This window comes from Rhinolophus hipposideros (genome assembly GCF_964194185.1).
Source record: "Rhinolophus hipposideros genome assembly, chromosome: 5".
Classification (NCBI taxonomy): Eukaryota; Metazoa; Chordata; class Mammalia; order Chiroptera; family Rhinolophidae; genus Rhinolophus; species Rhinolophus hipposideros.
In genome coordinates, this window is record NC_138051.1 from 31,694,596 (window position 1) to 31,719,649 (window position 25,054).

At 43.9% G+C, this 25,054-nt stretch overlaps 1 protein-coding gene across 1 annotated transcript in view; it reads right to left on the reverse strand.

Annotated features, from left to right (window-relative positions):
- The window catches only part of LOC308497861 (ryanodine receptor 3-like), a gene marked incomplete at its 5' end in the record, with an annotated part of 55,131 nt that overhangs the window by 1,019 nt on the left and 29,058 nt on the right, over positions 1-25,054 (reverse strand). Inside the window, 15 exons of the mRNA XM_081048955.1 lie at positions 270-321; positions 2,781-2,881; positions 3,323-3,387; positions 4,588-4,744; positions 6,018-6,152; positions 9,960-10,106; positions 10,422-10,482; positions 10,913-11,040; positions 11,516-11,558; positions 14,767-14,897; positions 17,874-18,074; positions 19,277-19,363; positions 20,311-20,482; positions 21,164-21,222; positions 23,151-24,481. Of these exons, the coding sequence (XP_080905081.1) occupies positions 270-321; positions 2,781-2,881; positions 3,323-3,387; positions 4,588-4,744; positions 6,018-6,152; positions 9,960-10,106; positions 10,422-10,482; positions 10,913-11,040; positions 11,516-11,558; positions 14,767-14,897; positions 17,874-18,074; positions 19,277-19,363; positions 20,311-20,482; positions 21,164-21,222; positions 23,151-24,481 (2,870 nt within the window). The remainder of the gene's footprint in view (positions 1-269; positions 322-2,780; positions 2,882-3,322; positions 3,388-4,587; positions 4,745-6,017; positions 6,153-9,959; positions 10,107-10,421; positions 10,483-10,912; positions 11,041-11,515; positions 11,559-14,766; positions 14,898-17,873; positions 18,075-19,276; positions 19,364-20,310; positions 20,483-21,163; positions 21,223-23,150; positions 24,482-25,054) is intronic.

Here is a 25,054-nt window from a genome sequence, read left to right on the forward strand (position 1 = left end):
CATACTCTCATAGCATTTTACCACCTCTCCTGCTCTTTGTTATCGCCCCCACTCGGCTTCACATTGTCTTTCTCTCTATGACGTTCTCCCCACCTCCAGGTATTCGGCTCTGAAGCGGTAACCATAAAGGTTTAGAAAATGTCAGTGTTGGGAAGGATAACCAGGAGGTTTTTTGGAATAGACTGGAGTTGCCTTAGAATTTTGGCTTCTTGATTCTCGAGCCTTAGGAAAAGGAGGCTCTAACACAGGGGCGTGATTCTTTTCCTCACCTGACCCGTGTGCTCTGTTTCATCTTTGTTAATCAAATACATCAGGAAGAACCTGGAACAAGGACAAAAGGTATAATAAATGAGAAAAAGATAGTACTAGATACTGCAGGTAGGAAACCTAAGTTCATTTACTCAATCAGATGAACTGGAGAGAGGGTTCAAATATGTTGTTTGGCATCATGCCGTCTACTAGGCCTTTTCAAAGCAGGGAAATGTGGCATAATGAGACAAACCATCACTTTCTAATCATACACATTAATCTCAAAATTAGCCTTTTTGTGAGGAGAGCTCCTTTATTACTGTCCCCAAACTCTGAGCTAAGATCACTTGTGAGGAAGCATTTTGGCTCCTCCTTTATTGTTTAAAAATATGCTACTCTAAAACAATCAACTGGTAACGATGACTCCTACCCTGTAATTTTCAGTAGGCTGATTTATCATGAGAATGCAGAATTAAAAATGGCGTGTGTGTCTTGAGGATATGTCGTGGAATTTTTGGAAAGTACTTAATCTCCTAAGTTGCTCTGATTCTTCCAGAAGTATAGTTTTCTTTTTATTATAGACAACTGAGAAATGCCAGTGTGGTTTTACTTGCTCTGTGATGTGTCTAAGGTTTGAGTCTGTTTGTCTGGAACACACAAGTGTCCCAGAAGGCTCAGGGTGAGTTCTTAGCTTGTATTACATGACCTCAGAGACGGCGCCCAAAGGAACCAGTCTCATGCCCTTCAGGAAAAGGACTGTGAGGCTGTTGCTAAGCAAGAGAAAGTAGAAATACCACCCTTCTAAGGTTGGGGAGAGCCTGTGGCCCAGATTTGGAGTTCGCTCGAGGTATTCTCAGGTTTATAGCTTCAGACTGTGGCCCACAGCAGAGGCTATAAATACATTCCTTTCCTTCTTCCCTTTTCCTTTATCAGACGAAGAAAGAAGGCAGGGCCAATATCTTACCTTATTTGAGACTCAGGCATGTAGGACATTATGATTCTTTTCCTAGCACATTTCTTTGAGAAGGCGCCATTTTGGGGGGAGAGTTTCAAACAGGAATAAAATGGGTTCTCTCCCCTAGAGCTCGCTACTAGAGAGGCAGAACATATTCCATTATAATACAGAGCGCTGGGGGACGATGTGGAAAGGGGGCCCAACCCAGATAGTATAAGACCTTTCACTCTTCTCTGTTCACTGGTCCTGGCACTTGGCTATGTGCTCACCTTTTACACCGTGTTTCCCTGAAAATAAGCCCCAGTTAAAATCATCAGCCAGACGGATGCATTTAGTACGTTATGACGATGTTCCAAAAGAAGATGACATGACTGTATTTGAATACATGTAGATTGTTGTCCATGAAAAAATAAGAAGACATCTCCCAAAAATACACCCTAATGCATCTTTTGGAGCAAAAATTAATATGAGACCTGGTCTTATTTTCGGGGAAACACGGTAGAAGGACATTCACCTCGGTCCTCTCCCCCTCCATGAAGAGCAAACTCTCTTAGTGAACAATGGTGACTACTCTGGACTTGAGAAAAGGGATGCTAAGTTAATTAAAAACTTACAAACTTGTGTTTTTGTCTTAAACTAGCAATAAAAGATGTGTCTGCTACTTTTCTTTGACAGTGTAGACACAGGGAAGGGCTAGTGCAGGGGCAGAGTGCAGCAGTGTTTTTTCTATTCTTGAAGATGATCCCTTCTGGAATCTGAACTCTCAGGTAGTCTATATTCTCTATAAATTCTGTAAGTTATAAGTTTCTCAGGCAGTCATGGCACACAGTAGGCAATGAATAACTTGTTCTTGAGGGAATGCTTTACCTTTGAAATATTTATTATTTGCCTACTGGGTGCCAGGCGTTCAGTGCCTGGGATAGAGCAGGGTGGAAACACATCCCCAAATCTCCCATGCTTACAGAGCCAGTGTATTACTAGGAGAGGACGGACATGCTGAGGCCTGAAAATTGATCACAGAATCCAACATGCAGGTCACTGGCCACCGTGACGAGCAAATGTGAGGTGGTCAGGGGGGAAGCCGGACTGGACTGGGTGCAAAGGAGAAAGGGAAGAGAAAAATTAGGGACAGTGAGCACGGCCACCAAGTTTTGTTGGAAGGGAAACAAAGCAGGTTAGTAGCTGGAAGTGAAACTGGGGCTACAGACATTTTCTTTGTTTAGGATTAAAAAAAAATAAAATTATGGTGATAGGAAAACTCCAGTGGAGAATGAAAAGCTGCTGGAGTTGGATGACCTTGAGAAGGGATGGGCTCTAACCTCAGGCTGAGGGACTGACCTTTGCTTGGAGCGGGCATGGTCCCCAACACACATGTAAGACAACATGGGAGGGGCCGAGTATAGGACCAAGATAGGGGTTCAGAGGGACTCCTGGAAGCTCTTTCCTAATTGCCTCTACTTTTCAGAGAAATAGGAGGAAATGGCATCTGCAGAGACTGAACTAAGTGGCGTCACTGTTGATTTTGCTCCACCTCTCCTTCCCCTACCCATCACCTCTGTCGACCGAGAGTACTCACAAGTAGTTGGCTAAGTTGTGCTCTTGTAATGTATGTGTTTCAAAACCATGAGGAGTCGTGTCGAAGTAATCATTGCCGATCCCACAGATGAAACATTTAGTCTAGAAAAACAACAAGCAGTAAAAGCCTTAGCAGGCGTGGCATTACCCGAAGGTGGAAAAAGGGTCATGATCTCTGTTTGAATTGAGACACTGAAAAATATTTCTCAGATGCTTCAGGCTATTGATCGTCTACTCAATAGTACCACACAACCAGCTCCTAGCTAGCTGAGGATGCTTGCGCCTGCTCAAGCATGGGGCATGGTGGGGCGGCAGGGGGTACAGCCAGGGAAGGGTGTGGAATAGTGCAGAACAGAGGGCAGAGCAGAAGAAACGCCCAGAGCTGGTAGACAGGCACCTAGAAGAGAACAAGTGTGGAGAACAAACTTTTTTCGTCCTTTTGCCTAGGACTGGCCCTAAGAAATAGCAGAACCTATTATTTAAAATTTCCAATTGTCGTGAGATACAAAAACGGAGTTGGAGCGAACAGTCAGAAGAACATACCTCCATATCTTCTCTCACTTGTTCCTGCTGGTCTCTTAGTTCTCCAAAAGCATCGATAATAAGACCTGGAATTTTAAACACAAAGATGTGTTTTAAATCATCGGTTCAGGGAAGAGGAATGATAGAGAAAATGGCAGAGGCGACTTTGTTTTGTAAAAGAGTAAATCATCAAGCAGAACTATTTAATGACAACAAAATCAGAAAAAATACTTGTGTTTTCAAATGCTGCATCCCGCCTAACCATTTCTCATTGTTTCTCTTACTCCACCTTTTTGCAACATGGCTGCCAACTGCTCATTCCTCCTAGAAACAGTTTCCTCTCTAGTTCCAACCCCACCCCCTTCTGTTTTGCTCACTGTTTTCTGTCTTCCTTATGGGCTCTCCCTTTTCTAGCCCCTTAGGCCTTGATGTGTCTCAGGGTTCTTCCTCAGTTTCTTTGCTTCTCTTTCTGGGACATCTCTACACCCCATCTTTGACCACTGCCACCATGATGGGTCCCATTTCTATTGTTTTAGTTTTTGTTTATATCTATGCTATTTCATTCCTGACTTGTCCCTTGAAAGACCTATTATAGTTAACTGCTTATTAGCCCTCAATGCCTGCATGTCTTACAGATAAGGCAACTTGCATTGACTCAAACTGAATTCATCATCTTCCTCTAACTCCTGATAAGCCATTGAGTAAATATCAGTACCCCTGCCCCAGAAGCAGAGAAAACCTGTCAAATGCTCACAGCTCCTCTCTATGCTCCTTCCCCATCCCATTGCTTGGGAGGAAAATGAGGAGGGCAGGACTCATGAGGGTCTGGGGCAAGACTAGATCTGCTTTGATCAGAGGAGACTGAAGCAGAATGAGAAGGAAATTATCAACTCAGAGTGGGGAATGGTCAGGAAAGGGGTCTTCTGTAAGGATTCTCAAGTTTCTTATGCAGGCATACCATGGAGACATTGTGGGTTTGGTTCCAGAGCACCGCAATAAAGTGACTTGTATTCTTTTTGCTGGTGTAGGCTCTTGCAATTTGTAAAAAAATATGCAATGTCAGGGAGGCACAATAAAACACGGTATGCCTGTATCTGCCTGGGTGTATCTTTTGACTGTATATATAGCCAAGGCCTCATATGTAGTAGATGCTCAATTAATGTCTGTTGAATTAACAAGTAAAGGAATGCACAAAGCTCTATCTAAAACAATTTACCTCCCTACATCTGCAGCCTAAGAGAACTGGATTAAGCCCTGTTCATACTTAACGTAACAGGCAACCCTACCTTGAATGATGGCCAGCAAGATGACAATGACAAAGAAAAAAAAGGTGATATCAAAGACAATGCGGTACATTTCATAAGGATCCCCAGCAGGGTCTTCAATTTCATCACCGATGCCGCCTCCAGCTCTCACGCCCACGTACATGTGGAATAGGTAACACTAGAGCAGAAAAATAATAAGTCAGGTCGAAGTCGCAGTGTTGTTTGTTTTTAGCCAGATGGTCTGATCATTCATGTACTGACAGCCCCGAGGCAGGAGAAGGGCGCTCTTCAGTGATGCCAGTGTTCCTGCTGCCAACTGGTCCCCACTACACCCTCTGGTCGTCTGATGCCCACCAAGAGGGAAAGATTGTTACATTTAGCCTTTGAATGATGGTTTTCGCTCATTAAAAACAATTTTTTTGGGAACTATTTGCTACATATAAGAGAATTCCACTTAAGGTGTGTAAATTAAAAGACTTTTAAGCCCTGATGGGTATGGCATATATGCCAGATATTAGTTTTCCCTCATTTAATTTTAAGAGTGCTAGCCTGGACTTCTGGCACAGCTACAGCCTCCTGGAAAAGGCCCCACCTACTTCTGCAGTCTCCTTACACCTGGGAGGGCTGGGATTCCTGCGACACCTTAGAGAAGAGATTTCTCTCCTTCCGTGCTCCATGTGCGACCCAGGGCAGGCCTCTGGGCACTGGCTCACGGAGCAGGCTGCCCGCAGTCTCTCCGGCCTGGATGGTTAGATGGGAGGAAAAGGCAGCCTTATGATTGGTAAGTCAAAAGCCCAGGCAGCATGGAGATGGGTGCTGGTCATATTGGTGCTCTGGTAACTGTTGCTGTCACATGAGGGCACTGCCCCAAGAAACAGAGTTTTTAGACAAGAAGTCTTACCCATTTTAAATGACCAGAGGCCTGGGCAGTGCACTATCACCTACCCCCGGCATCTGGTCACCAGAGACTTCTGGAGATGCTAGGCTGCTGAGCTGGCTCACCAGGAGCTGTGCCCATCGTCCCCACTAGGGGCCTTCCTGACAAGAATGCCCTTGACCCAATCAATCCTACAGCTGTTACATTCTTCAGCTGAAAGAACCCCTGCTGGCTTGCTGAAGCAAACAGCACCAGATTCATGGGACTTTGCTCCAGCTCACAGAGACAAGGAATCCAAAGCTTGCCTTCCAGGAAGTTCAGATACAGGTCCATTCACACTGAGACACAGGGAATTCACATCTTTGCCACAAATATAGATGAAGGATGCCCTGCTCTGCCCTGTGGTGTGCTTCTCACTCTACACAGCCTTAGGTGAGTGCCCATGAGACCCATTTTTATCGCTCACATCTTTCCAGAACACTTCAAGCCTTTGGATGAGACATCTGTATGTCTCAACCTTTCCTATAACTCAACCACCCACAGCCCTTCTTTCCCAGTGAGGCCGGGCTCTCACCGTCATCATGTCATCACACTTCATATCGGGCTCATCATCATCTTCACTTTTGTTGTAGAACTTGCGAAAGAAGTTGAAAGCCACCACGGTGTACAGATAAACCACCACGGCCAGGAGACCAACAGTCAAAACCAGCTGGGAGGGGAGAGAGAGGAAAAGGAGGTGGGTCTTCTCTACCTGAAAAGGTTCAAGGACGACTCCAAGAAAACAGAGAGGAGAGGTGAGGCTGAGCCAGAGAAAAAGGGGAAAGGGGGGGCGGCAATGAAAGCCATCATACTGCAGGTGAGGAAGGAAAGAGAGGACCGTAGATAGAAACAGGCTATTGGGAGAACAGAGTAATGATGGGGTGTTATGGACTAAATTGTGTTCCCCTCCCCCCAATTCACATGTTGAAGTCCTTACTCCCACTACCTCAGAATGAATTTGGAGACAGGCCCTTTAAAGAGGTAAGTACATTAAAACGAGGCTGTTAGGGTAGGCCCTAATCCAATCTAACTGGTGTTCCTTGTCAGAAGAGGAGATGAGGGCACAGAAAAAGAGAGAGCACATAGCTGCGTGCATGGAGACATGGTCAAGTGAAAAAGCAGCAGAGGGCGGCCAAGTGAGAGCCCAGGAGAGACGCCTCAGAGGAAGCCAAGCCTACCCACACCTTCGTCTTGGACTTCCAGCCTCCAGAACTAAGGAAATAAATTTCTGTTGTTTTAAGCCACCCAAGCTGTGGCATTTTGTTATGACAGCCTGAGCAGACTAATACCTGGGGTATCAAGTTGGGCCTATGCAAATTACCAAGGGATTTCAGGATTGAATAGTGAAAGTGTCGTGAGTAGGGTACCTTGTTTTTTAAAGTGAGAGCAGTGACCTGAGGTTTCACGATGCCGCTTCTATTCTAATGCTGCTTCTCAAGAAACTAAAGGTTCTTTGGAGTGGTAGATATCCCTACATTACATCATTTCATAAATAACCAAGAACTAGATTCCTGTCACAGCTTTGAAGTTACTATAAGAATTATTTATGATGGTTGAGCAAAGTGACATTTTTCATAACCAAGAAGTCTGCTTAGGATCTTTGTAGGGGTCACAGGGCATGTGTGCTCCCCAGCTTTAGGAGGTACCATAAATGAGGAGTACAAAGGACCTGCTCACCTGGCTTACTGGAGGGAGGAGGTGCTGAGCTGGAGCTGTGAAGATCAATAAGATCTCTGCCTTCGGGACGGCTGGATGGCTCAGTCAGAGCGCCAGCTCTTAACAAGGGCGCTGGTTTGATTCCCACATGGGATAGTGGGCTGGGCCCTCCACAACTAGATGGAAAACAATGGTTTGAGCTTGGAGCTGAGCCACCAGTGGGTGGCCAGTTGGCTCAGTGGTTGGAGCATGGAGCTCATAACACCAAGCTTGCAGGTTCGAGTCCCACATGGCCGAGTGAGCCGCACCCTCTATAACTAAAATTGAAAACAACGACTTGACTTAGAGCTGAGCTGCGCCCCCCACAACTAGATTAAAAAAACAACAAACAACGACTTGACATGGAGCGTATATGTCCTGGAAAAACACACTCTTCCCCAATATTGCCCAATTAAAAAAAAAAAGTTTTGAAAAAAGAAAAATCTTTGCCTTCAAGATGCTACATCTAAGGGGGTGGGTATGAGTGCTAAGATAAGTAGCAGAAGAGCCAGATTCAGCAGCTTCCTGAACGATGAATAGGACCTTACCTAACCTTAGATAGCAGACCTCACAGAACCAGCTGGTTTTAGAAAAACAGAACCTGGGCTTTGCACCAAGGAAGAAATGGGCTATTTCTGCCACTTAGCAGTTGTATGTTCTTGGGTGAAACAGCCCTTCTGAGCCTCTGTTCTCATCTGTCAGATGAGCATAACGGCTACCTTACAAAGTAGTGGTGAGCTTGTCACAGGACCTGGCACGAGCTGGGCACATTTGTTTTATAATCTTTCCAGAGTTCATTCAGCAAGGCCATAGAAAAATGTCATTGTTTAAACTTTCCATTTAAGGTACAATTTTGTATAATGCCTTTAAACCAAATCAATAAAAATGGACGTTTCAATATGAGTAAAGCGGAAGAAAATAATTCTCCAAGAACATTATAGGACTGGCATTCCACAGATCACACTTTGGGAAAGATCACCTTCATAGGATAAAACTTGCCAAGACACGCATGTAAAAATACACAGCACCCTTTCTCCTAGGAACCCGTAAGGAAGTTAACACTCTCTAAGTACACATCTGTGTCACAAGTTCTGTTATTACCTCCCCATACTTTAGCGCCTTACATGTAACAGCAAATTTCTATCGCTCGCTTTCCTCCATTCTTTTTACCACGAACCAAAACAAGCACCACTGACTGTTGCTACTACCAGAAGCCTAGGAGACATAAACCTGATGTTCTAGCACCTTTCATTTTAGAACAATTAAAGGTCAACTTGATTTTTCTTCTAGTTGGAATCTTCATGTATTTTTTAAGGCATATAAGCTGCTGATTTAATATATGTATACACTGTATGTAATATGATGACTGAAGTCAAGTTAATTAACGTGTCCATCACCTCATACAGTTACCGTTCCTTTCTGAGTGTGGTGAGAACACCTGAAATTGCTAAGAGAGTAGAACTTAAGTACACGATACAGTATTTTTAACTATAATCACCATGCTTTACATTAGATCCCCAGAATTTATTCGTCTTATAAGTGAAAGTTTGTACTCCAACCAACACTCCCCATTTCTCCCACCCTCCATCCCTAGCAACTACAATTCTATGGTTCTGAGTTAAACTTTTTAAAATTCCATATATAAGTGAGATCATACAGTATCTGTCTTTCTGTGTCTGGCTTATTTCACTTAGCATAATGCCCTCAAGGTCCATCCATGTGGTTACAAATGGCAGGATTTCCTTTTTATGGCTGAGTAATATTCCATCACATATATACCACATTTTCTTTATACGTTCTTCCATTGATGGACACTTAGGTTGTTTCCATATCTTGGCTATTGTGAATAATGCTGCAGTGAACATGGGAGTGTAGCTATTTATTCAACACGCTGATTTCATTCCCAGAAGTGGGATTTCTGGATCATATGGTAGTTCTATATTTAATTTTGTGAGGAACCTCCACACTGTTTTCCATAATAGCTGTACCAAGCTGGGCACATTTTAACTTCCTTCTTTTCTCCCTTTCCTATACAAATTTTAGAGATGTGAGGGAACATATCTCATTCGTGGAATTGCACTTAATGTGGAATGAAATGCTAAGGGGTTTGCATTTGTTGACAAAAGGAGCCAATAGAGGATTTTAATCAAGGGATATACCCTAACAGTACTGTAGAAGACAGGCTGGATATTGATGAGACTGAATATAGCACTGGCTATATAGATATGTAACTGTATATTTTCACTCATGTCTGTATATAGATGTATAACTATGTCGACTTTTCGACTTTGTGTAGACACACATACATATCTATCTACACACATATATAGTGTGTGTGTGTACATGTCTAAATCATTGGTTGCTAGTTGGAAGCATATATCCGAAGCACCAGGGGAGGTTTCTGACTACATATGACCACTAGCTCACCCCCAAGGAGTGTATTAGATCCATGGAGGAAGGGGTTGATCCACAAACGGTGTCCAAAGTGATCTGATATGTCCATCACCTCCTCTCTCCCTCCTCTTCCCTGGCTGACCTAAATGTTAGGGGCTGCTGGATCAAGGTCTTATGCCTCTTAAATGACGGCTATAATTTTCCTCTTAATTGGCTGCAGTTTTATTAAAACAATCACTATCAGTTCAAGTGCTTGGCCAAGAAAGGGGTGTTTCGCACTAGGAAACATACCTTCCTGTCGTACACTAGTTGTCCTTCCTGTGTTGGTGACTACTTTCCTATCCATATCAGGGTCCCTCCTGTGCTGCATTAGTGTGGTCCCCAGTACCTGTTTGCCGTTGTGCGTTACAGAGGACAGAATAGTCCGCAGCGTCTTGAAGCCCATGGCGATGTCCAGCAGATGAGCAGCGAAGAAGAAGTTGTTGTAGTGCCCCAGGATTGACATGGTTGTGTACCAGGCAAGGTAGAGGAAGGACTGTGGAAAGAGAAGGACTGGAGCAACTCTTCAGGCGCTGGCGCCTCTGACGTGCTCCCTGAACACTGATTCTCATCTTTGGGGATGAGGTGCTCGGGTGTTTAGGTGCTGTGAATGGGCCTAAGAATTGCCAAGTGAAACCCCATCTGTTTTACACGACTGCACAAGAGAGACGTGTCCCCAGCACCGTTCACGCTGGCTTTGAAGTGTTCCCTGAACCTCTCTGGGTGTCTTCCCTCGCTGGCTTCCCTGTGGCATCAAATGACATCCCTGAACCCAGGGCACAGAATCTGTTTTTCTAGATGCCATACTTACATTGTCAGTAAAAACCACTCCCAGCTTCCAGATATGGTACTTCATGTCGATGGAACTTAGCCTAAAGGGGGACAAATAATTTAAAAACGTAAATATCAAGATTTAGTTATGTGTTCAATAACGGGGGGTGGAAATTAAGTTTGTCTTTCTTCTCTCAGGTTTAATAATCTAAATACAGCTCTGAACGTTACCAACTTGTGTGCATGTGTTTCTCATGAGACCAAGAATGGTTGAATCACACACTCTGAAATTTTAAGTAGTCTTTCTCTTTCATATCTACCAGGCCTAAAAGCTGATAGGTCCTTACATTTTTTAAAGCAGTGCTGCCCTCCCAATAGGTTAGACCCTGGAAGAAATACCCAAGTCAGACCCGAGCCTGAGAAAACAAAGAATACGACTGAGATTTCCCCCTCTAAGCACACCGATAAAGGCTGGAAAAGCAAAGGATCTCCTTTTGCCAGATTTTGGATTTTAACTCCTAAGCTCTGTACCATGACACCAGAGAGGCCGCCTCTGCTTTGGTCTCTTCGACTGGGCTAAAGTCAAGGGCGTTTTTGTCCAAACCCAGGAGTTCAGCAATGCGTTCCGCTCCATACAGATCTCCATACTTGTTAATCACCTAAAGCAGGGAGGATGACAGGGTGAGCTTGGGCCACATGTCACTGTCCTCGTTTTCTGTAGCCCCAATGTCCTTAGAGCTTTGCTACACTCTGGGCTCTCCCGAGGGGCTGATAAAGTCATGACTCAAAATGCAACATGAAAATAAAGAGAAAAAAAAGAACCCCCAAAGTAAACAGAAATGATAAAGGGAATGATAAACTGCTTTTCGTGCTGATATCTTTTCGGAGGCGAGAAAAAGCCTGGTATGCAGAAAACAATGATTGTGTTAAGCGGTGTAAGGCAGATGAGTACGGGAAGGAAGCCCAAAACCTACACGTGTTCATATAAAACTCCTCCTGTGACTTACTGTTCTCCAGAGTCCATCATAACAGTAACATCAAATTTATTCACGTTTGTATACGGAAAACTTAAAAAAAAAAATCTATTACATTTCTTTGGTGCTGATGGAACTGACTCCCGCTGACAGGGCATACCTTTCTCTTTACAAACTTGTCCCAGTAGTTATTAGGAAAAGATCTGAAAAAGAAAATGAAAAAGCAAGGATCTTAACATCAAGGCAAGCACATCAAGAAACGTTGCTGTTTGAGTGTCTGGATCGGTGTGCGATCCCTTTGGTTTTTATCCTGGCTCATTGAAGACCAGACTTGTTTCAAGTTCAGAGTCACCACACACTAACTGATTTAAAGTTTCACTACTTTGTACTGACTTCTGAAACTCTTGGAAAGCCATTCTGCATTTTCTACCTCAAAATTATGGTTAAGAGCCAGGAATTGTGATGACAGGATTAGACAGAAGACCTGTCTATTGATGCCAGTATAACTAGAAACAGCACCCTGTAGGAAACGCATGCATTCAACCTTCATTCACTGAGTACCTCGTTTCTGTGAGTCACTGGGGTAGGTGCTGGGATACAGGGGTACAACGTATAGACAAGGTCCCTAACTCTATGAAGTTTCCAGTCTGGGAATCACCTTTAATTTCTACAGGGTTTTTCTTAACCGGAGTGCTCGTCCACCTATTCTCCATCCCCATATAACTACTGTGGGGTCTGATTTCCTCAGGGAATTACATCCCTGTCTCCTTTGGAGGTGGTTCCCTATACCATTACCTCCCTAACCCACCCTCCCACAGAGGGAACTTCTTTCTTCTGCCTGGTATTAATAGCTTCTACCAGCTCCACTGCAAATAGTTTCCTATTGTTAAAGTCAAGAAAGAACTGTCACTTCCAGGTATACTAGCAAAAACCGTTGAAAATATTTTTCTCCTCTCCAGAATGATCGACCCTTTCTGGGAGGGGTCCTTGTGAGGCTGGATTGCAGCCAAGGAGCCTCTGGCCCTGGGTACATGCATTCTCACTTCCGTTTTCCTTTATTGGAGGTATTCTTGTTGGATCTGAAACACACAGTCCCCTATTCTAGAAACTTCCCAAGTTGGTGGTGAGGGAAGTGGGGGCCTCCCTCTATTCATGAACCTCTCAAAAGAATAACCCTTAGCAAATGCCACCCCTCCCCAACAGGGTGGCAATCTTTTAAAAAAATGTTTCTTATAGTTAAAGCACTTTCTTTGTCTTAAACATCCAAACGCCACTTAAAAGCAAGAACAAAAGCTGGCTTTATAGAGTAAACTGCTAATAGATTTTATCTCTGGGGGATGGAAATAATTATTTTTATTTTCTTCTTTGTATATTTAGTATCTAAAATAAACAAAACAAATAAAAATCAAGCCAGGCTTCCTTGGTCTACACTGACATCTTTTTTCTCTTAAATCCTTTATACAAATGGTCCATTACATACAACTCAGCCGTGGTCACATTTTGTGGTAAGTGGAAAATCCACAAGTGGTGGAGGGCCATTGACCAAAGGCTCTGGGCAAGAGCCCTTTTGCAGATGATCTTACTTTGGTCTGAGTGTTTTTGTCCCTTGACTAGAGATGGAAGCTCCTTAGAGGTAGAAAACATCTTTATACTTGGTAATATTCCTTAAAGTGCAGGGGGTAGACAAAAGGAACTTCAGAAGGGAAATGCATAAACAAATGATACCCTATATATGAATGGTCAAGAAAAATAACATAAGACGCTCAGCCTTTGTAGGAATCAGGGAAATGTACAATGAGAGGCCACCGCACAACTAGCAGACCCGCAGACCTAACTGGCAACAGCAAGTACTGGCACAGGCAGAGGCGCAGGGACGCTCACACAGGGAGACAGTGGCATATCCTACACTCAGCACGTTTTTCTCCTGGGTTTCTACTCTAGATAAACTCTGTTACTTGTACATGAGTTATAAAAATGCTCATTGTAGCACTGTTTTTCAGTAGCCAGAAACTGAAAACACTTGAAATATCCACTGTCAGGAAAATGGATAACTACACCATAATAGACTCATATAATGAGTTTTGAAAATGTTTGGAAACAATTCAGTTTTGAAAATGACAAAATCATGACTACACAGATCAACATAGGTAAATGCTCAAACATAGTGTTGAACAAACGCTTCAAATGATATGTATTATATGTACCATACATATAATTCCATTTATATAAAAATAGTCGAGACAATATCTAGGGACACATATACCTAAATGGTAAAATGATAAACTAAAGCAAAAGAATGAACATCTCTGAAGTCAGTAGAGTAGGTAGCTGGGGGGTTGAAGAAATCGGACCAAGGACCATGACACCTGGGACTTTGAAGCTGTCGGCGATGTTCCATTGTTTAACTTTTGTAGTTCGTTTTATTGTTATACTTTAAAATATACGTCTACATTTTAAATCTATATATGTATTTAACAATACAAAAATAATATTGAAAAAGAAAGCTCTCCGTGATATATAGTTAACAGAAAACAACAGGTTATAAAGTACTACGTGTACTATGATGCCATTACTGTGAAAAAAATTTAAAGTTCATTTATTAAAACTTTTTTAAACAGCTATTTATTTACGCATTTTCCTACGCACGGACATTTAAGCCAGTTCAAATAAAACATTTTAGTAAATATCCTCGTTGGGACATTTTAGTTTTCTTGTCTCATTACCTCCTTAGGATAAATTTATGGAAACAACTGCCTTTTTAATGGGATTGGTAGGCCCTGCACCTTGTGCCACAGACACAAGCATTACTGATAATTGCAGAAAGTTTACCAAAGAATGAAATTATTTAATGATATCCCCCAAATTTATGTACTATACTGACAAAGCGTCAGAAACAAGGCTCAGTAGTTTGCCTTATTTGAAGAGATTGGTAGGGACAGGCTTTTCACTGGCATGCTCACTTTTTACCCCTGATGACAGAGTCTTCCCTTTCTAGAGACTATTTTTGAAAAGCTTAGTTGAGCGTTAGTAGAGCGGCCTCCCTCAGTTTGCCCGACCACCTTTGGAGAAGGAGCAATTTTCTTCCCCTAGGGGTCAGGATTCTTGTTTCCAGACGTGCCTATTTTCACTGGCACAGCTGAGAGTTTCAACGCAGTCACCTTTGTTTACCTATCTAGCCCTATTTCTTTTCTTTCAGAAAATTAATGTGTCTCTCTACTCTCATTTTCACCATTGTGAATACACCAGCGTTAGAATGCACTTTCGCTAAGGGTAATGGCCGTTTTTGAAATACGAAAGGGGATGACTAAGAGCTTGATGTCTACCATGTGCCAGGCACTGGGCCAAGCATCAATATTCCCAGCCTGTAGGAGGTGGTATTCTCATCCTTCCATTACTGCAGACGATGCTTACGGTGTGTTGATTACCAGGCGGTCCCACTGCCCCTTGATGTCATCTTCAGACGGCTGTTCGGTGATATACAGGCCATCAAACTCCAGCTTCCTGGCAATTTCTTTTTCCCTTTTGAATACCACCAAAGGGACCTAGGAGTAGGGAGACACTGGTTACTCAGAGAAGGCTTTCTAATGAAAGCACCTTCTCCCAAGCATTTCTTAGAAATCGGCCTTCCACCTCCAGGGCAGCAGTATCTTTGAGGTAGGATTCTTAGAGTACCTAATTGTGGGTCCAAAGTCAAATAAATCACGTCTCACTCCTTTAGCTAATACACCTCCATCTCTAAAGTTGATCTGATTTGAGCCACCCTTGAAGGTTTGGGTTAAACAGCTGTTATGAATGCAAACTGGACTCCTTGACTCATCCTAGTGGGAAGGCTATATTTAGATGAGTCCCTTGGCCAAATGTGTTAGGTCTCCTACGACTCCTAGGCTCCTGTTAAACTCAGAAATGATGATAAACTATTCTAGTATTGATTGGTCAGCCACAAGAATACCATGAAATGTTTGAACCCTCTCAATGACTGGGATCATAGTCACGCATGGCTTTGATGTTTGGTTAATGAAACATGGTTTGGTAGGTAGAATGCGCGGACTCACTGGGCTCTGTTTGTAGTCTTTCAGTATTGAGGTTGTCTTTTTGAGATTCTTGTCCAGAATTTCTGCCCGGTAGAAGTACACTTATTTGTCTTCAACTATCACTTCCTGTTCTCTTATAGTTCTATGTCTGATTTTAGATTAGATATGGTGGCATGGCTAGAACAACCTACTGCCAAAGAGGTACCCAGAAAAGCATGGGAAAATAATCCACTTGCTCCAACTATTACCAGCCTCTCTCTCTCTCTCTCTCTCTCTCTCTCTCTCTCTCTCTCTCTCTCTCTCTCTCTCTCTCTCTCTCCCTCTGTCTCTCTCTCTGTCTCTCTCTCTCTCTCTCTCTAAATATGGGACAGAGTTAGTGAGGTCAGAGGATAGTATTGAAATCCCAGAAGAATAGTCAGAGCTCCTCTCGCCAGAAAAGCTTAATTCAGACAGAACCAGGGCATCTCATTCAGCTGGGAAGCTACTGGTTAGCAACCTTGGTCTCCAAACTGTTTCTTCCAATGACTGTTTCTCAAAGCTCATGATATCCATATGCCCCACACTGCCTCTTTTTTTCCAAGACAAAAAGACAACATTTGATCACGATTTGTAGAGTTGCCTCTTGCTCTTTTCAAAACAATGAAACAACACCGAGGAAGTAAAAGACGAATGGTAGGAAGGTGGCAAAGGCTAATAGTAGGCATTGCACACCGTGAGGATCCATGATTGCTGTCCATTATTGGATGATGTGGGAGGGGAAGCAAAGACAAAGCTATGCTAATTTCTGCTGTATTTTGAAATTACTCAACAACAATAATAATATCAAACTTGAGAGCAGTACTGATCTCTGGGATAGCATTCCCCTTCAATCTTGTAGGAGCGTGTATAGCCTTGTAAGTAGGACTTGTACATTTTTATCCCCTAGATAGTGCTTCTCTTTCCTTTTCTCTATGTCAGCAGTATACCTGCACCCCATCCAACAAGATGAACTCTGTGATGATGACCTAAGGAACAGAAGCCAACGCACTCTAGTGTTACTGTGTCTTGGTCTCGTGTTCTGAGTACTTTTACATGTGGTAATGCAATTAATACTCCCAGCAACTGTTAGGGGTTGGTGGTGTTATTATAATGCTCATTTGTACAGATGAGAAGCAGAGGAATGGCAAGGTTAAGTGGCAGAGCTGTGAGTCCAACCCAGGTCTCCCATCTCCATGCCCGTGGTTTTATCGTGACAGTGGAGTCCTCAGTGCGGTTTAGGGCACTTGTTTCCTCCAGCAGGGTAACTGGACTTCCTACGTGATACCATAGTTCACTGGGAGAAGTGAGGGCCACAAGTGTAGGAATATATTTCCTGGACTCTTCCCCGGGAGAAGATGGCTTGGTGAACAGCCAAGGAGACTTCCTACTAAAGAGATGTAAGTAAGAAAAAAGGTAATGACAAAAAAACCCAAAAAAACTGGTATAGTAGAAAAGGAACTGGACTTAGCCCACCAAAAACAGAACGACTGAAGACTGCATAACAGTCAGTGGTGTCTGAAGATGGCCTGATAAAGTGGGTCTCCTTGGCATGCATGTCCTGTGTCACCCTCCTCACTCCCTGTGCAACAATGGATGTGGGCTGGCCCTACGACTTGCCTGAACCAACAGAATGCAGTAGAAATGACACTGTGCCAGTTCTGGCCTAAGCCTTAAGAAGGGCTAGCAGCTTTCACTTTTGTGCTCCATGTGCAAGAAGTCCAGTTACCTTGCTGGAGAAAGAACATGGTGAAGCCACATGGAAAGGCTGATGCCCTGAGTCTGCATGTAAAGGCTCCTCTGCCCCGGCTGAGCCCAGCCTGCCAGCCATTCCCTCACCACCACGCCAGGCACCATGTGTGCCACTGTGGGCATTCTGGCCCAGCCAAGCTCCGGATGACTACGGGTGCAACCACCTTCACATGGAGAGAGGAACTGCTCAAACGTGCCCAGCCAGCCCACAGAATCGGAAATAACATGTTGTCATTTTAAGCCCCTAAGTTTTGGGGTGATTTGTTACGCAGCAACAGGTAACTTTGAAATAGTAACTCATCAATAAGTTTTCTTCTAATATCTTGAATCATTAATGTCTAATCAGTTTTGAAAGGTGGAAAGCATTTTTATAAAAATTCCAACATAATTTGGAAGATCAGAAGAACCTCTCATTACTAGCGCCGCGTGGGCCTCAGCCTGATGCCTGATTCTATGAAGTTCAGGAAGCGGTGCCTGAAATGGGACTAGAGTGTGAATACAGATCCCTGGGGATCGTGTTAAATTGTAGGCTCAGATTTGTAAGGCCTGGGGTAGGCCTTGCAAAGCTGGTAGACAGGTCTAACCAGCTCCTGCGTGATGCCGCTGCTTCACGGGCCTTCGTCTATCAGTAAAGATTTAGCGACCAAAGGGCTGGCTGGGCTCAAAAATGGCGATTCTTCCCAAGGAGTCAGGTTAGATGCAGAGTGGCCAGCGACTCACCTTCAGGCAGTAATAGCCCACCACACAGACGAAAGAGATGATGGTGTGGATAATGACCAGCGCCCGCAGCGTCGGGGCCATGTACCCAGTGCTCTCCTGCAGGACAAAGAACACCACTGCTTCTTCCTCCTCCTCGTCATTAAAGGAATGCCACAGGTTGGCAACGTCCTCCGTCTCCTCTTCTAAAGGGTCTTCAGTGACCTGGCCCAAGACACACACTCCCTTATTAATGTCAGAAAGAGCGTCTGCCCCTGGGCTCTCCCCACACACTTTATGTTGCTAGTTTATGCTGTGCAAACAGTAGTGACTCAGCGTCACTTGCTGAGTGAATGAGGTTTTGGGGGTAACATTCCTAGGAGCCCCCAGTATCTCTAGTAATTGCAAACAAAAATTTTAAGAGACAAAACCTAGCTCTTGAGAAAAAGCAAAAAATTTAAAAATTAGGGAAGTTCTACTCTGTGCTATGAACTCTGTGCCTCGGGAGGTCATTTCTGAGATGCCGTGGCCTGGGAGGAGGTTAAGGCACAAACATGCACACGCACAAGTTCACGCACGCACTGAACATTTTCCTTTCTTTCTGAGATGCCATTCACATTCATGGCTTCAACTGCCATTCTCACACAGGTGACTCCCAAGTCTACAGCTGGGAGGCTTTCACCTGCAGCTCCACCTCTCTGCTGGATATTTCCACCTGGATGCCGTCGGCACTCACTTCAACTTCAACATGTGCAAAACCACCTTTTGTCACACCCTTCCACAGACTTCTGTTTTTCTTCTACAGGCAAGAGCCATTGGTTCATCGAGGGGAAGGTTGATGTGGGTAAAAGCATGCTTTATACAAGTGAGATTGCTGGTTTTAAACAGGAAGGGAGAGAGGCAAGAGAGACTAGCTAAAGTCTATGTCAAGAATCCAGGACCTATCATTCATTCATTCCACGCGTGCCTACAGTATGCAAGACCCACTTACCAATGCTCAAAATCTTTATCTTGATTAGTCTCTTTGCCCATATCCAGAAACCAACTCCTGTTAATTCTTCCTTAATAATCATTCTAACATATGGGCCAACTATGATGGCCCTCTGTTATTTCTCAAGGAAAGAACTGTATTTATTACACATTTTGGAATACATTACAGTTCCTCATATAGGGTCTAGAACAGTAGGTGCCCAACAAATATTTGTAGAATTTATTAAGTCAGGAATAGAACAAGCCTGAACTATTGAAATTGTGCCTCAGTTGGCTTGCCTTGCCTAGCAATGTCTTCCCATTGCTAAAGACAGTGTCCTTTTCAGAAGCCAGCTTCTTAGAAATTTCTTTAGATACCAGAATTTTTGCTCTAATTTCTATTATAAATCTTTTTTTAAGTATATAGTATATTTAGCAAATAATGTCTGAAGTATCACCTTGTAAAAGAGCAGGATGAAGTTGATAGCGAAGGCTACAAACAGAGCAAGGAACCTCAGGTTGTAGAAATTCCTGGCCAGGTAGTGCTGAAAAGGAAAGGACAGACAGAAGTGGAAGAGCTTTGGAAGGGCAAGAACTTCCCTCTCTCACATAGATCTCTTCTGGTTAGAAGTTCACACAGGACTAGTTCCCACTCTTTGGTAACCTCTTCTAGGATAATCCTGGCCTTCCTGTGACTCATTCAGGGGAGGAACCGGAAATGGTGGTGGTGGTGGAGGTGGTGTGTGTGTGTGTGACTCCATGCAGAAAGTAGTCTATTTGGAAATTATGAGTGATCTAGGCTCACAAAAGATCCCTGCAGCTCCCACCCTGCATTCAGCCAGACTGTGCGGCCCAGAGTCCACGTCCCTTTGTAAGTCACGGCCCCAGAACCTCTGCCTCTCCCCTCAGGGAGCACCGTTCCCATCCTCACTGCCATTTTCCTGGAAAGGACAGCACTTGAGGCCGGGAATGGCAGCTCTTGGAGAAAGCTCTCAATCTCTCTGTGTAGGGGGCTCTCACCAGTGGTGCTCAGGAAGGTGATGTCCAGGCCATCAGCACCTGTATCTCAGTGGGCAGTTTGTCAGAGAAACATCACAAGCTGCGCTGAGGGCTCATTACATGTGGGTGACGAAGCCTTAGGGGACTAGTGTGAGAACATAACCTAACACACGAATATTCCTCCTGCACCAAATGATCCACTACATCTGAACTTTGGACTGGGATCGGCTAAGGCCCCACATGACACAGACAGGACCAGCTAGAAAGAGGAGTTCCCACTCTCTTGGAGAGAGCACAGGTCAGAGAGCTGGAGCGTGTGGCCTTTTCCAGGTGATGCTCTTTTTCTTTTCCTCCAACACAATAGCAACAGGCAGATAAACCAGGAGAGGAAAAGGAAGAATGAGAAAGTGAGGAAGCTTAGCTAACCACATGGTGAAACAAAATCAGTGGCCACCTTGCGGAGGTCTGCCCGAGGCCAGGGTGAAGTACTTACCAGTAACTTGGTCTGATAGATTTCCAGCCCTTTAAAGAAATTGGCTGTGAAGGCTTCGGGCTTCTCCACTTTCTGGCCACGCCGTTGCTTCTTCTTTTTGGTCACTTCTGCCCATAGGGCCTTGGCTTGCTCTTCTTCTCTGGCTCTATCCTCCTTCTCTCCATCTTCCATGCTGCAGGAACAAGAAATCCACTCAGCATGGATGGCAGAGGGAGGCCTGGTCCAGAGAGGGAGACTGAATTAAAGGGAAATCTTGTAATTCTTCCCCCAGGGGCGGGAACCTCAGGTCTTTATCACCCCACCGCGCCTGGATGTCAACTTTGTATTTGAGTGGTGTCCACTTTGATGGCCACGGTCATAGGTGTACACCAGTTAATAAATAAGTTTGTAGTCTTCCTCTAAACTTCGGCTGAACAGTGTTTTCCCTTCAGAAAAGTTGTCCTTTATTTTTTAAGACTTCATTCGAATTAGCAATAGCACCTGTTCTTCTAAGTTTGTGGTAGAAATTAAATGAGATATTGTATTAGCACAAGGCCCAGCATGTAATAGGTATTGAATATATTCGCTATCATCATCAACAACATATGCAGTTGTGAAATGTGGGTGTTTGATAATTTGTTTGACCAGAGAGTGAAATTCTGACCTACTAGTGGGGTTATAAAGTTAACAAGTTTAATAGAATGTGTTTATCGGATAGCGGGTGTTAAAGGAAATATATCCAGGGCTTGCACAGTGTCTATTTCTTGTATTAATAGAAATCAAGCTTTTAATTTACCACAGCAATAGAGTAGTAGATGTCCTCAAGAACTACCTACTGTAGGATTCTGAGTACACAAAGCTACCAAGAACTTACTCCGCCTTCTCAGGTTCTACTTTTCCTTCTGATTCATGAGCTGCTTTCATCTCTGCTGCCTAGAGAAAAATAACAGTCAGTCAAGTTTTCCTCAAATCAGTGAGTTCATGGTGATGGGCCATATTGTTGGCCATTTTCATCTCCTTGGTCAGAAGTCCCAATGGCTTTCTCTCTTCATGCTTCTGCTTTTCTCAGGATCATGGAACGTTAAGTGTCCTGTTACATATCAAGCTACTCTGGAGAGATGCCAAGACACAGATTTCTAACTTGAAAACCTCACTACCCCGTTATGATTCAACTGAAAGAGAAAACCTGAGTGTGCTAGGACACTTAGGGCCCTTGGCAGTGGTCCTGCTGCACCAAGGGTCAGGGAGAGATGGGACACGGATCATACCTGGTCCAGTCCAGAACCTGCTCCCATCAGACAGGACACCTGCCTCGTCTTCAGTTCTCTTACCACCACCCCAGTCCCTCCGACTGATGATTGCTGCACTTAGAATTCAATTCAGGCTCCTTACCAAGGTCTACAAAGCCTACATGATCATGGCCTTTCACTCCATTCTCCTCTTGTACCACTTGATTTGGTAATTCCTACACCTCAACACTTGGACCTCATTTCCTTTCTTGGGACCTTCCAAATTCTTCCCTGAACCAGGACCTTCACACTAGCCCTATCCTCTGCCTGGAGTATGACAGCCCTGGCTTTCCACGTGTCTGCCATCCTTCAGAACTTGGTTCAGATGACACCTTTTCAGAGGCCTCCTGGACCATCTTCTATATATATAGTGAGGCCCACATTCACTCTGTAACACATGTCCTTGTTCACTTATTTTAGCATGTGTCATAAGTGGTAATTATCTTATTTATTTGTTGTCTTCTTCCATTAGAAGTTAAGTTCTGTTAAAGCAAAATGTCTCTCCTGTTAACCAATGTATTCCTGTATCCTAGGAACACAGCCTGGCATGTAGCAGGCCTTGAATGAGTCCCTATTATTTGTCAAACTCTGTCCATACCCTACATCAGGGAGCAAAACGGAGTAAATAAATTAATATTGTGAGAACGCCTATGATTCTGATGCTTCCTTTCCTGACTCTCCAAACCACATGAGAGTTCTCTCCTGTACATTTCCTTAGCACCTGGCATTCCTCCCTCCTAACATTCTTCACACTTATACTGACTTATCCAATGTCTATCTTTTCCACTAAATTACAGGAACAACACTTTTCTCATTCGCCACTGTACTCTCAGAGCCCAAATCAGTGACAAGCACATATTAACAAGTCAATAAATATTAATGTAATGAATGAATAAAAGTTTTCTTTGGGCTCTGATCTCTTCGCACTTCTCTCCATACTCTTCAATGCTAGAATGATGCTATGAGTTGGATGTGGCAAGAGAGGAAAACACCCGAGGGCTCACCAAGGGCCAACAACCATGACCAAAGGGCTCTAAATTACTGTTATCTCATTCCCTTAATGTAGTTGACTGACTCAAAAGTCCAAATTTCACAGTGGGTGCATCACAAGAATGAAAATATCCCAAGCACAATAAAACTCACTGGGACACTGTGCAAAATCATAGGGTATCATCTGGACCTTTGGGGACACTGTAGAAGTATTGTTTCACAAGAATGTCTCCTACGCTCTACCTGGTTTTTGATGCTTTCAGCTCACTGAATGCACTTGTCTACCATGAGAACTACCCTTCTAACAAAAGTGGGGAAGCAAGGTGAGCATCACAGACCGTCATGGTTGAACTCTACAATGGAAACCAAAGACCACTCAGCAGTTACATACAGACAACCATTTAAGTCTCGTTCTCTCCAGACATGGCAAAGCTGGAATGAAAAGATCAGGGTAATCATAGGAGAGCCGGTGTCTAATCCACTGTTGGCTCTTAGGGAATTGGTGTCAGTACTGATTGCAAGATCTAATGACAAGTCTTTTTCTGGGCATAAAGAAAGATGACGGAAACAAATTATGCTTACCTGTGCTTTCCTTTTCTTCCGTACAGTACTCTCTAGTGTCGGGGGTTCATCCTTGCCAATAATCTCCGAGAGGTCACCCAAACCCACTTCGGGCCCATGCTTTAAGCCACCTTCTTTCTTTGAGTGGAATCCAAATAGATCTGACATAATATCTGCATCTCCCTTCTCACCCTTTATGAAGTGTACTAGTTCAGTGGCGATACCTGGCTCAGTCACTTCTGCCCTCTCAGCCTCCATAGCATCATCATGGATACCAAATTGGGTTGGGTCAGGCATGTCCCCCAGGATTTTGGTCACCCTGATGTTCTTTGCTCCTTCTACCAGGCCCCCTCCAAACACTGTGCTCCAGAGGATCTGAAAAATTCCTCCCAATATGGTGAAGAACAATTGGAATAGCCCCACGAACAACATCCAGAAGAAAGAGAGTAACACCTTTACCAGCTCCTTCACAGTCATCTTTTTCACCTTCCTGTATTGCTTCCTGAGGTTCTTCAGAGTCGCCCTCTTTAGAAAGTTGGCAACATTTCTCTTTACTGAGGCACAGGCCATGGCAAACGCAGAGGCAGACTCGAAAGACTTGTTATCCTCCCCTTCACCCTCCATTTCCAACGTGTAAGAAGAATCTTCATCTTCTTCCTCCTCCTCTTCCGGCCTGTCGGTTGAGTCAGATTCAGAGATCTGAGACGCTAACTGCATTTCAAAGATGGTATCCTCACAGAAGTTCACAAACAGTTCCATTTTTTCTTGCTCCCCACCTTCATTGACAACATCAAAGATGAACTGTCGCTTAGATTCCTTCACTTGGGGCTTTTCCCATTGAGTTCGACTGGATTCACTGATCTCAAAATAAACACGCTCAATTTTCTTGGCCCCACCCATAATCTCAATGCGACCTAGGTATGGTTCGAAGTAATTTAGCACGCTTTCTGCTGGGTCCAACAGACACTTAAGGCGAGAATCATTAGGCATATGCTCGGAGAGATTTGTCAGTAACACTGCCACGTTAAACCCTATGTCCTTGGCCGGCTCATGGAACCGGTCTACAAAATCAATGTAGTTAAACATGTCATTCTCATCAGCTTCTGCACACGAGAGGAGAAAGTCAATCTCTGACTGTGTGTACTGTTTTTGCCCTTCCATGGCCTTCTGGAATTCTTTTTTGGAGATAATCCCTTTACCATCTGGGTCATATTCTTTGAAGGTGTCTGAGCTGGTTAAGTCTTTAAGTTTCAAGAACATGTCAAAGAATTTCAAGATCATTTCTACATTGGTAGATGACTCTACCAGTGTGTCAACCATCTGCTTGCCAATAGTTCCATTTACCACATTCCCTGTGAGGCAGGTTCAAAAAGACATATAAATACATCAATAAACCCAAGCCATTGTGTTACTGGTCAGGTAGCTATTTTTAGAAGACTTATATGCCAAATCAGTCAGCTCTTTCCTGACTGTGATGATTTGGAAATGGGCAGGAGGGAGCAGCAAGCCATAAAGACTATACCACTACGAGCCAAGGGGGAAAGAAACAAAGGGAAGAAGGAGATGGCTACACCAGTGCCTTTTATCTAGTCTGGGGCCTGGGAAGTGGTTTTGTTATCAGATTATTGGGGACATGTAGGGATAAGTGGTACTCCTTTTATCCCCTTTGACCTAGGAGGGTGCCCAACTAGATGGCTGGCATACACACTGGCAGCCAGATGTACTGAAAAGCAATGGGGAGAGGGAGAGGATAGGGAAGAGCAAAGCTTGGAGGTTTTCCCCAGTTCATTCTGGCTTTCCTATTGACATAAAATGAGTTGGTTTCAGGCTTTGTCCATCAGACCATGTGCCCCTCACTCATTTTTTTTTGTTGCTGAAAATTTGGCTTTCTAACCAATGTCATATGGCATCATCAATGATCTGCC